Source organism: Nicrophorus vespilloides, unplaced genomic scaffold (genome assembly GCF_001412225.1).
Source record: "Nicrophorus vespilloides isolate i.1.1-1 unplaced genomic scaffold, Nicve_v1.0, whole genome shotgun sequence".
NCBI lineage: Eukaryota > Metazoa > Arthropoda > Insecta > Coleoptera > Silphidae > Nicrophorus > Nicrophorus vespilloides.
Window position 1 is genome coordinate 22,809 of NW_017096488.1, and position 12,985 is coordinate 35,793.

At 37.3% G+C, this 12,985-nt stretch overlaps 1 protein-coding gene across 2 annotated transcripts; it reads left to right on the forward strand.

The window, feature by feature from the left end:
* Positions 1 to 92: 92 nt before the first annotated feature.
* Positions 93 to 5,881, forward strand: LOC108557141 (cytosolic carboxypeptidase-like protein 5). Of its 2 annotated transcripts, none has more exons than XM_017913546.1 (9): positions 93 to 294; positions 702 to 827; positions 1,146 to 1,277; positions 1,499 to 1,644; positions 1,781 to 2,116; positions 2,169 to 2,845; positions 2,912 to 3,116; positions 3,276 to 3,479; positions 4,752 to 5,881. In XM_017913546.1, the coding sequence occupies exons 2-9, from the start codon at positions 734 to 736 to the stop codon at positions 5,463 to 5,465; spliced, it is 2,508 nt and encodes an 835-aa protein (XP_017769035.1). In that variant the 5' UTR covers positions 93 to 294; positions 702 to 733; the 3' UTR covers positions 5,466 to 5,881. The 2 variants fall into 2 exon arrangements, with proteins under 2 accessions (XP_017769035.1, XP_017769036.1); XM_017913547.1 differs by lacking the exon at positions 93 to 294 and adding an exon at positions 331 to 589.
* Positions 5,882 to 12,985: the final 7,104 nt, after the last annotated feature.

Consider the following 12,985-nt stretch of genomic DNA (forward strand, 5'->3'; position numbering starts at 1 on the left):
TAAATAAAACATAAATCGTAATTTAGTTTAATTCCAGGAAATTGCTGTGAAAATGTATTGTTGGATGCATAAGCAGCAACTGCTGGTGACTATAAAAATAGCAATGAAGTTACTTGGAATCGATATATGCAACGCAGCACAGTAAGTTCGGTGTCTGTTTTTCTTATAAGTAAAACAAAGTCGCCTATTGGAAGGTGTCAAAAAAGTGAAAGTGATCTACGGAAAAGTTTGCGTATTGTTTTTTTGCGAGTGAGAAAGAAGCTATGCTGCGTTTCGGCGGCGAAAAAGGAAATGGTAAGTTTTCCAGCTCTAAATATAGATGGGGAATTACGTGACGAGGGCGTCGCGGCCATGGAAATCAATGGGGAAAACACGAAGGCGTAAGAGTCTATCTACATCGCAGCGCAGTTTTCTTCGATTCCGTCTAGGAAAGTGGCTGCAGCAGGATTCAAAAACAAAATCAGCTGATTATACAAAACAAAACAATTAGCGCACCTTCGATGCACGAGAGAGTCAAAGTCGACCTCTACAGCATATTTTGTTTTCCTGGCCTGTCTGACTGACTGTTTCCAACTGACAATTCAAATTGGTCTGTGTTGAATATTCACCGTTTTTTTTTCCCTACTCTCCCCTGGTGCCTTCAAATTACATGTAATCACCTCTAATCACCTCATTTTTGTCTCTTGTTTTGCCATTTGCAGTCCTCCCAATGATCAACAGCCAGCATTGAGTGATGGATGGATATGAGTGTGCCGGGTTCCATTTCTATTCCAATTTCGACTCTGCCAACCTTTGCAGGGTGGAATATGTTGGAACACCTGAAAATAGTAAGTACAATATTACATAAGTTGCACTTTATAAACAATTTCTATATTATGTAAGTGTCTATTGGAATTTTTCTAATTGCCAATTAGAAATGTTTGAGTAATTGTGACTATTATTCAATAGAAGGTAATAGGAATATTGTATATATCTGTGTATTAAGTTGTGCAAGACTTATTTTCTAATTAGCGCCATTAATTGCTAATTCAATAATTGCATTATTATGTTAATTGCATGATTATTATAATATGAATAATACATTAATCCAAAAGTTATCAAAAAGTCAGAATTAAATTAATTTTTGTTTTTTTTTTCATTTTCAGAAATTAATTCGTCATCATTCACTGGGAAACAAGACATTCCGAATGTCGAGTTCAACCTGTGGACGAAACCGGACTGCGCCGGGACCGAATTCGAGAATGGGAACAGGACCTGGTTTTACTTCGGTGTCAAGGGTATAAAATTCTCGTTTATTTTTCTTGTTGAACGCCAAAGATAGCTCGCAGTTGTTGCTAATGAGTTTACATTCGGCGTATTAATATTAAGTGAGCTAAAAATCGATATACAGTATAATATGTATTGATTCGAATATAGGAAATATTTACGTATTCGATTTTATGTAATTGTCGATGTTGAGAAGCTTTTTTTAAGTTTGCATTGAACTGTTTTCTTTTAGGTACTGTACCCTCCGCTCTGATAAAGTTTAACATCGTAGATCTGAACAAGCAGGCGAAGCTCTACAGCCAGGGCATGGGACCTGTGTTCAGGATTCTTCCGGGCAAAGGCCACTGGGAGCGCATAATTGACAAGCCGACGTTCAATGTAAACACACTTCTTTCTCTATATCTATGTCTGTCCCTTTTTCTCTCTCTCTCTCTCTTTGTATCAAACAAACATACACACAATTTCAGGAATGTTGAGTTGTTAAGTTACGTGTTGTTAATTTGCCTTTGCTTAGAACGAGAAGAACGTGTTCACGTTGAGCTTCAAGTGCAAGGCGCCGGAGAATGTGAACAGCGTGCTCTATCTTGCCTTCACATATCCGTACTCCTATGCAGACTTGCAGTCGAAACTGGCCCTAATTGACAATAGGTTCAGCGCGGACGACGACCTCAACTCGAAGGATGATATTTACTATGTCAGGGAGAGGGTGTGCGACTCGCTGGAGGGCAGAAGGATGGATCTGATCACGATCACCTCGTTCCACGGCATCAGCTCGGAGCGCGAGACGAGATTGACCAATCTCTTTCCGGATCCGAATACTCTCAGACCGTATAGATTCGTCGACAAGAAGGTAAATGCATAATTATATATCATAAAGTAAGTAATAATTCAAATTGATTTAGGTAATCTTTATTTCGGCACGCGTGCATCCCGGCGAAACCCCGTCCAGCTTCGTCTTCAACGGATTCCTGAATCTCCTGTTGACCAGAGACGATACTGTGGCCATAGTCCTGAGGAGGAATTACGTGTTTAAGCTGGTGCCCTGTCTGAATCCGGACGGTGTGGTGAACGGGCACTATCGCACGGACACGCGGGGCGTAAATTTGAATCGCGTCTATCTGAATCCGAACGTGACGGATCATCCGACGATCAGCGCGGCTCGAGCCCTGATCCGTTACTATCATTACGGTTTCGAGAAGGAGGACGATGAGAGGGAGGAAGGGCTTTCGACGGAAGTGTCTCACATAACCATCGATTCGAAGAAGGAAGCCTGGTGCAGCAAGTGTAAAGCTCTGGTGGAGCTTCAGGAGAAGTCCGGATCGTGCGGCCACTGCGGCGAATTCCTGGAGTGCAACAACTCCTTCGGCGGAGATACCAAGAACCCGGACGCGTCCGGTCTGTTCTTATACGTGGACATGCACGGTCACGCTTCGAAGAAGGGCATCTTCATGTACGGAAACCATTTCGACGACGTGGATTGCAACGTCAAGTGTATGCTGTTGCCCAAGCTTATGAGCATCAACAATCATAATTTTCATTTTACCGCGTGCAATTTCACAGAGAGGAACATGTACTTAAAGTAATGGATTTCTCATATTTATCGTTTTATACTAGTGGCATTCAATTGCGTCGTATTTTCTTTAAGGGATAAGCGAGATGGAATGAGCAAGGAGGGCTCCGGCCGTGTCGCCGTCTTCAAACTTACGGGATTAGTGCAAAGTTATACGTTGGAGTGCAATTACAATACCGGGCGTTTGGTTAACGTCCTTCCGCCTACGATCAAGGAGACCGCCAAGGCCATCCACAATGTGCTCGTACCTCCAAAGTACACGCCTCATGTGTTCGAGGAGGTATTGTATTATATTACTGCATCATCATAGTTGCTTCCTGCGATTACACAATTCCAAATAACATTCATTTTTAATAAGCCCACGCAAAGATTTGCAACATGTCCCTTTTTCAAATGACTTTCATGGTAATTATTGATATAATTGACGGTTTGTTTTAAGGTTGGTCGGGCGATTGGCATATCGATATTGGATTTGATCAACCAGAATCCGTACACGAGGCTGCCTCACTCCGAGTACCATTCGCTGAACGGACTGAGGGAATGGCTTCGGGTGCGCTGCGCCAGCGGATTGGGCGATCTGAGCAAACCGAAGGTAATCAGACACGCCGTCAGCCACCATTCGAGCAGCATGAACGTCGCTCAGGTACGCAACAACGAAAACGCTAGCAACGCCGACGATGTTGACGGGAGCGTCAGCATCCGGCAGTGCTGCGTAACATAATACCATCCTTCACCGCCTCCCGCAGCCACCTCATTTCTGGGGCTCGGGTTTTTGGCTGTTGTTTTTTGTTTCACGCTCACGTTCAATTTCTTATTTTGTTTTCATTTTCACCTATTTTTTTTATATATAAATATATATTTATTTATCGTTTTCCATATAGAAGAAGGGTAACCAAAACTGCAACGTATATGTGATAGGAAATTTGTGTGTAAACTTTACGATGATCATGTGTGTAGTCTTCCAAGTTCTATTATTTTCTGTTCTTGTTTATATTTTTCGTTTGTTCATATAAACAATATGCGAATTGGGGGACCGCCGGTATAAAGTAGAGTAGCGACCGAGAAGGAAGAAATCTTGCCAGAATATTTATATATTTCCATCGGATGAGAAAAATATAAAGAGACATATATAGTCATTCCAAAATTTTGTAAATTTCGAGCCACGTTTGTTAGTATTTTTTTGTTTGTTTGTTGTTGTTATATCTTTAAAATTATGAAAAATTAAATGTGATTTAGTGAAGAATTGCTGTTGGATAACGAACGTACTTTTAAGCAATACTTTAGGGTGAGAACGTTTGTGATGATGACCAAGAACCGTAGATTTGTAAATCAAACTTATTTATTATTATTCTAACCGACTGATGATGATGATGAAGCATATAGAAATTATGTGTTTACTAACAAAAAAAAAACAAAAGAGAGAAAAGAAATATCAAGTATTTTTTTTGTGAGTATTAGAAATACAAATATATAAATATACTAATTAAAATATCGTAAATGTAATAATACTTATATGATTATAAAAATAAGTGTGAAAGATAGTAAATAATGTTTCCTTTTTTTTTTCGTTTAGATTTTTTTTTTCATTGATTACATGTTTTATTTGTGCATCTGTTATCTTTGCGAAGGGCGTTTACAAAGTTTCTGCAAATTAGTATTCATTACATTTATGGCCTTGGAAACCATCCTCGTGAATTCCACTATCCTTATATTACTTGATAATTTTTCATATTATTCTGTAGTTAGAAATTTTTTTTTGTTCATTAATTTATTGCTTTATTAATGGAATTTCTTGAAGTTAATGTGTGATTTTGGGCTTTGTAAACTCTCTTCGTTCTTCACAAATGTTGATGTTGTTCTTGGGAAGGGGTTTACGATTGAAAGTGATGTAAAGGTAAGTCGTTTATTGCTGCAGGGCAAGGTGGGCGGAAGTCGATCTGTGATCGTGAAGTCGCGATCGCTGAACAAGTTCGGCGCGAAGAAGATGAAGCAGTTGAAGAAGGACAAGTTGGCTGTTGCGGGGATAGTGTCGTCTACGCCGCAGCCGAGCTGCTCCGAGCTGGTGACACCGTCCACGTCCGGTCGTCCCGCGAGGACCAACAACTTGAAGACCTCGAAGTCGCTGAACATGCGACCGCGCGTCAAGAACCAGGAGAAGCACAGACCCAACTCGAGCCAGTCGACCGTCAATCACATCGCGAAGAACATCCAGAACACGAGCGCCAAATGCAAGGTCAACAATAGTAAGGAGAAAACGGAACCGGACGGCAGCATCAAGCTGACCGAGATCTGTTTCGTGAAAGACCCGGATGGCAAGAAGATGATTGCCAAGTATCAGAACGATAAGAAGTTGGATGACGAGAAGCTGATCGTGGCCTGGGACGCGAGCAACTCTAACGCTCAGGTCTTCAGCCAGAAGAGTCGCGTGCCCGGTGGTTTTCTGGCCTCGACGAGCAGTCAGAAGCGTACCTTCCGCGTGCACAACTTCCAGAAGGCGGCGCCCGCGAATCCCTCGTACAAGGTGAAGCGTAACATCTACAAGAAGATCAACGCCGGCGACGGCAAGATCAAGAAAACGAAAATACTCAAGAAGAAGCAGAAGGAGAGGAATAAGAAGGACCACACTTAACGGTCGTCGAGAACATTGACGATCGAAGCAACAACCGTATGTCTAATATCCATGTACAATATCACATCCACACTTCCTCTCCGTCTGCGTCTTTACTTTGTCTTATTTATTTTAATTTTATTATTTTTTTGTTTATACCCTTCTAAATTACGATTCGTGATATTTTTATGTGATTTCTGTGTACAAAAAGTATATAATATATTTATACATATGTAAAAAAAAAACAAAAACAAATTGATAAACAAAAGAAGAAACATATGCAAATTGCTGTACAGTATATCTGGGGAGAATTTTGTATTAATTTATACATATATACATACAAATATTATATTATTGGAAATAATTACACATGTGGTTAAGAAGATGTATTTGTAATTGATAAGTGGTTGTTAATAAACTAGTGGTATAAAGATGAAGAAATTGCATCAATTTTTAAGCAAATTGAATTTATTAACTTGCAATGAAAATTAACACTAATTATGAAAGTTTTGTAAAAAAAATTCGAAATGACGCAAACTAAGTTGCCTATAGTTCGAAACAAAATTTAATTTTGTTCCATCAAAAAAATCAATTTTAATTGCGTATAACAAATTATCATAATGTTATTGCTACATTTATGTTTCTATTAATAATTACGAAAGTGCCGCCTATAATGATAGAGAATTTAAGGTGGAATTGCATATTTGCAACAGTTCGAATAAGATTTCAGTTATGACAACACAGCTTAATTGCATTGCTTTATACGTGATATAATGATTTAAAGTGTCATTAAGTAATTGTAGGCGTATGTAATTGTATAAGTATTATCTAATTAACCTGGAAGCATATAAAGTTGCCTGTAACAAATGAATAGGAATGTATTAGATTTATGTTTGACAGTTTTTGATCCAACGTTTGAAAGTTTCCGAGAAATTTCAATATTTCGTGATATTATTATAAATGTATATTTCTTAATTAGAGAATATTTGCTAAATGTAATTCTTAAATGTTTCAAAATCAATCATTTATATACTTAACTATTTAATTGATACGTATTATTTTTATGTTGTCATGTTTGTAATTTTTAGTGTATTGTTTGTCAAAAGCTGGATTCCAATTGATAAACTAATAAGTATAGGTAATAATACATTTTTTGTTACTTGTTATTACGAACATTCACATAGAAAATAAGTGAGTAGCGAGCAGTATTCGATTGTTTCCATTGATGTGTTAATCGGAAGTTGGCGATGGAAGTAGCAACGCTCCTTACCAAACAATGGTAATTACATCTTTGGCAGATGCCGCCCCGAAGATAATAAGTGAGTGCAAGACTTAAACAATGGTAATATCATATGTACACGCACACACGGATATTGTATGCATTCCGTTCCTTATTTTAAAGAGGTGTCCATCGTTCATAATTCATGCACGAAAAGAAAATAAAAAGCGCACACGCATCGCGGCACCTTTTCGGACGACGACGTCTTCTTCTTTGGGTGTGGGTGTTTTTTTTTTCGGCTGTAGGAAAAAAGATACGCAAATGTGTGTGTATATAATATTTTCAGATGTGTTTGTTTGTTTGTTTTCATCGTGATTTGTATTCGAGCTTCGACGTTTCGGAAATTATGGCACGTCCGTCGTGAATATGAGCTTATAATGGATACGAGTGTAGGTTGTGGATGGTTTTGGTCGGCGGCGGCATCGTGTTCTCATACGAGAGCGCGCACCACCACAATGGAAAGAGAATGAAAGAGGAAACGAGATGGACACGTTCGTAACTGATGCGTCCGAGTGAGCAAGAGCTGTAGCCGTTTCGAATTTCCGCCGGTCGTCGTCTGAGCTTAATTAATAATCAATCGGCGAGCCGATTATTAATGCGCGCCGTGACCGCAAAGGAGGAGGAGGATGAAAAGAGCATTACTACAACAATACAACTGAAAAAGAAAAACAAACCGAAAAAGGCAGATACACTTATTTCCACATGGGTGTATGTGTTCATGTATGGGTATGGGTATAGGTATACAGGGTGACAGTTTTAGTTTGAGTCGTGATCAAATTTAGCCTTTCAAAATCTATCCAATTTATTGACTTATTGACATATATGTCAAAGTCAAAAAAAAAAGATACATAACCAATGAAATATCACTAAGAAAATTCTCTGTAAAGCAGCAATTGTTCTCTGTGGGATTCTTGTATTAATATACAACAATATCATTTTTCCATTCCTGGTTAGGAAAGTACTAAGTGATAAGCAAGTAGTCCTTGATAACGAAACTTATATTTACCAAATTTATACAATTGAAATGTCAATGTCAAATGTCAAAAATAGTATTATTTATTCAAATGAGAGATATTTAATAAATTTATAACTAGACAAACTACTAGGTATGTCTAAATTAAGAAGATTTAAAATAAGACATACTCAATACTTGGGAAGTAACAAGTAAACTAGTACCTGTATAACAAGATAGCTGTGTAGACTAAACATAACGCAAATAACTTGGTAAGTAATACTAGTTAATATTGGGAACATTTGTACAATAATTTCTTGTTGTGTTTTCAGATGGAAATAATTGCGACGGATAACGTTGGCACCCTGTATAACCCGAAGGCCCCGAGGACGCAGCAACCTGTGGCGGCGGCAGGAGAAACGAGCAGAAGTAATGATGATGATGAGAAAAAGAGGAGCGCACTCACGTAGAGAGAATGAAGGAGGAGAGACGACGAATGTTCGTTGGCTTTATTGTTGCCGGATGAAAATGATGCTGTAAATTACAAACTACCGCGCGGCCATAATGCGTTTATAATTAAAGCGCGGAGAAGAAATAAAGACGGTGAGAAGTGAGACGGAGGAGAGGATGAAGATGATGTTGATGATGATGATGGAAAAAGAAAGAAAGAGATAGGCAAAAACAAGAATCGTCTCAAGGAGAGCGGAGGCCGAAATTATAGTCGCCCGCCACTTTTTGGTAGGTGTATTAAACAATTGCCGATGGATATAATAGATTACAAAGAATTTTTGGCGTTGAATGTTAGGGCTTCATTAAAGTCGGCTAGAGGAGAGACGATCGGACCAGGAATGAGTTAGAGAGAGAGGAGTGAAGTGAAGAATGGTAAGAGATGAGGAGACGTTTCTCTTTCGCTCTTCATCGTCGAGCGAAGAGAAATATGGGGGGAAGAGAGAGAGAGACCGAGAGCAGGGTAATTATAAACTATTAAAGTTTTACACATCAAGACTAGCCGACCGGAGAGACGAGGACCGGTCGAGATGAGGATGAGAAGGAGGAGGAGGAGGAAGGACCCCCCCGTCGTCGTCGTCTTAGTCTCTTCGTATCCAGCCGCAATCGCCGAAACCGGTCTTTCCAACCCCGCAAACAGATGTATATTCCCGACATCAAACGATGACGACGAGAAGACATGAAAAGAAGATTTTTTTTTTGTTTTGTTCTGTAATGCCGGCAAACTATTTTTAGTGCGAGATGAAAAGAGCGAGCGCGCACACATTTATTTGCGTTAATTTTAATTGCACTTAGGGATGGATGAAAATATGCTTAAGATGTTCTCTCCATTCCCGAATCGAAATACGCACACACGCAAAATAAAAATAAGAGAGGCCGCATCAAACAACATCAAACGTTCCCGGTTTACGTTAAACTTCTTCCGGTTCTTCCTTCTGTTTTCATACGGTTTTCTGATCTTCAGAGCAAATTTACATTTTTCTTCTTTATTGTTTTACTTTTTTCTCGCACTTCGCAGAAGAAACATAAAAGAAGGAAAATCCCGAAAATAACGCTCGTTGTTTGCCGCAAATATTATCTTTTTTTTCCCTTTCGAGTCGAGAAAAGAAGAGATACACGTTGTTCCGGAAAGCAAACACGAAAAGTAACACGAAGAAATCGCAAATCCAAAACAAACAGATTACATTTAGATATTCGTTTGACAAAATTTTCTTTGCAAATTTGCAACAATTTTGAACAACGTATGAGAATTCATGTTAAAACCTATTGGATATAAAAATATATAACAAGACTTTACTTTACTTTACAGCTGAAACTATATAGATTTATAGTTGCACAAGTACTAAAAATCCATTACTTTATAGAAAAACATTCATATTGCAGCCAAAACTATACATAATCAAATGTGTTCAATATATTTGTTTGTAATACTAATAGTTTTCTACTATTACGTTTTTAAACTATGAATTTTTAACACCAATTTTTCACTTTCTAACTTAGTAATAAAAAATATAGACTAAGGTTTCTTTAACAGCTACAACTACACTATTAGTACACTTAAATAAATCCCTTCTTTTCAACATTGTAAAGGAAAACAAGGATTACAAAATTATGACCCGATACTTTGTTCAGCAGTAATTGCATCCGACAAAGAAAACCAACAATAATAGGAGTAACGATGTTAATCCTTAAGGTAAACTTCGTTCCTCTTTAGATTTACAATTTCCTCAACCCCTATTATACGCATTGTACCTTCTTTACTTTTATTGTATACATTTTTCACAAGTTCTACAGCAGTTGGTCAGAGTACACCATCCCATTACATAAAAGATTTGAATTACAAATTTCCGGAGATTATCGGTAGCGCAATTAAACTCGCTATCTCTGTCTCTCTCTTTCCTACATTCACCCTCATCTTCGTGTCTCTCTGCCGCTCACTACCTGACCAGCATCAACATTTTCAACGTTCGCCCTCCTTATGCCTAATATCCTCGGCATGTTTTTCTTTTTGTGTGTGTGTCCCACTCATTGTATCCTCGTCTTCCTTTCATTCCGTTGTCGTCGTCCCCCTTCGGAAGAAACTAATACGCTTTTCGGGGCGACCCCCCGTATCGACGAATTCTATACCCTCTTTTTCTCTCTCTTTCTTATTCACTCATTTGCGGTTTTGTACAGGGGCACCGCACAAGACCTTCTCATTTCCACACGTATCCCGCAGTCTAAAAGAGAGAGAGAAACAAGATAATAAAAATAAACTTAAAGAGGGATAAAAAGACAGAGAGAGAAATGCCTTCATGCTCCAGCGGAGATTTTTAATAACGCAATTAATTTGGTTTGGAACGCTTCTCAATGGAAATCAATTTGTACGCTTTAATTCTCCGTTCTGGAAGGAAAAGAAAATTGGGCTTTCGTTTCATCTTTTTGTGTTTTTCTTTTCTTCATCTCTAGTTCAACCTGGAATTTATTTTCAGTTTTCGAGAGCAGAGGTGTAGAAAATCGTGAAGCGTGATTTGTTTCGCTTTTTTTTGTAGTTGTTGTTGTTGTATAGAGTTAGGGTACATCGTGTAAATCTATTGTGCGAGGAATTAGGTTTCTTTTCGGTGGCATTCGGCTACCTACTGCTTTTCTATACGTATTCAACACTTCTTGTAGTTTGTATTGTCTGCAATATTTACTGCAATTTTAAGATCTTATTGATTCTATCTAAAGATGAAATTACAATACTAATAATACTCAATAATTATGTGTGAAATTGAGAAATTCATGACTAAATATATTAATTTACTTAATTGATACTTTAGTACTAAAGTTATTAAAAATTCCCGTTAAAATCTCATTTGTTTCAATTATCATGAAGTTGCGTAATTTCTTATACAACCGTTGTCATGGAATTCCTTAATAAGTACTAACTTCACTTTAAAACAATCGATTTTGAATCTAGAAATGAGCCACAATTATTGAATGAATTAATGAAAATTAACAAGATTGTTAAAAATAATTATGTTTCTATCGTTTCCATGCAATATTTTCAACAAATTTTAAAAATCAATACATAATTGATTAAAAATAACCTTACTATCTCTTATATTTTCTTTCCATTTCTTTAATTTTCAATGATTTAGGGTATTCAACATTTGGTTTCTTATAAATTGATACGAACTTTCTTTCAAATTAATCAGTCAGTTTAAATGCTTATGATTTGGATGACCAAATATATGGGCAAAACTCATTTTCCATTTTGTTTGTTAATTTCTCAACTATTAAATAATAAATGTGTTTACATTCCTCAATTTAGAACTAAGAATCGATGACTACGCATCCATAGTGCCCTTGTATAAGCATAGTTTTAACATAAAATGTTTGGCGGATATATCCGCCGCTCATCTGCATTTTATGACAGTAATTGTCTAACAAAGGAAGCATATTTCGGTTTTCTTAGTTTTTTTTCTTCGTGTTATTGTCCAAATGGTTTCTTCTATATATCGATATTTTCAAAGTGAAATTTTACTTTTGGTGTTTAGATTTGTTTTTCTTTAATTGAGATAAATAGAATTCAATGTAAAATGTAACATTAATGTCCAACAAATGAAGTATAATATCTAATTGTTCTACTTCTTTAAATTTCTCTGGTACAATAAATTGTATGGTATTTTTTATACCACTTTTTCTAAGAAATTTTATGATATTAATATTTGAATACATTTCTTGATTTTCAAATTATTTACAATGTTAAATGCGATTTTCTACTCATAAAATGTCGTTTTTCGTGATTTTATTTGGTATTTACATTAAATCCTTCTTTCATTAAGAAGTTTATAAAAAAATAAAAAATCATAAAAAATATATATTTTTTATTATAGATAATGGAATTAAGGCAAAATCATATTAAAATGTATTTATATAACAGGATTTTTCTTCTATTATTTCAATTATCATAAACTTAATTATCATATTTTAATTATCATAAACTTAAGTTGGTGTATTCAGTATTACATTATGTAATTGCATTAAAACAATAGATTAAATACAATTTAGTTCTGTAATAAAAATTGCTAATGAGTACAACCGCGAATTTCAAAAAGTTGTTTCAATTAAACAAAAATGTGTTCAATCAAACGCACGATCGAGTGTGGAGGAAGAGGAGAAGAGGGTTTTTGCGCAAATTGTGGTTCCCCCTGCAGCACACTGCATGCAAATTAATTAGTCACGAGATTCGTATCTGCGAGTGTTTCAGCGTTCATTTGAATTTCCCGCGTCCATAATTAACTCGTCTCTCTCGCGCTCCTCCATCCGCCCCGGTGTCTTGTTTCTTTATGTTTCCTCCTATGCTTCTTTCTTTTGTCTTTTTTCATCTGCCTTTCGTTCTTCGCTTCTTCTTCTTCTTCTTCATGATCGTCATCTTCGTTTACTTCTTTTTATTTTCCTTAATATGTATCGGGAGTGTCGCTGCAATAATAACCGGACAATGAAGCTAATTAAAGCTCCCCGAGGGCCGGAGCCGGTGCCGACAAAGGGAGGCCGACGTTACGCAACCAACGGAAAGCCGTCCGTTCGTTCGCTCGCTCTGTCGGTCCTTCGTTGCGGTCGGCGCGCGGAGCCCGCAGGAAATTAGCGGAGGCTATCATTATGTGCAATTTTTCAAAAAGTTGGGATTGCTCACGAACACGCGAAATAATAATAGAATAGGTGGAGAAGGCGAGTTCCACAGACGAACGGACGGTGTTTCCCAAACTTTCAACGCACCGATCGTGTTTCACTCCCGCAGCTAAACACGATGTTTTACACCCTACTTACATCACAAAA

What these genes read in the sequence shown, in the direction of transcription:
- LOC108557141 (XM_017913546.1), top strand. Translation starts at nt 734, where the DNA reads ATGGATGGATATGAGTGTGCCGGGTTCCATTTCTATTCCAATTTCGAC. An exon ending in GTTTTACTTCGGTGTCAAGG is followed by an intron (nt 1,278 to 1,498) that starts GTATAAAATTCT and finishes GTTTTCTTTTAG; the next exon opens with GTACTGTACCCTCCGCTCTG. An exon ending in GCAGCATGAACGTCGCTCAG is followed by an intron (nt 3,480 to 4,751) that starts GTACGCAACAAC and finishes TTATTGCTGCAG; the next exon opens with GGCAAGGTGGGCGGAAGTCG.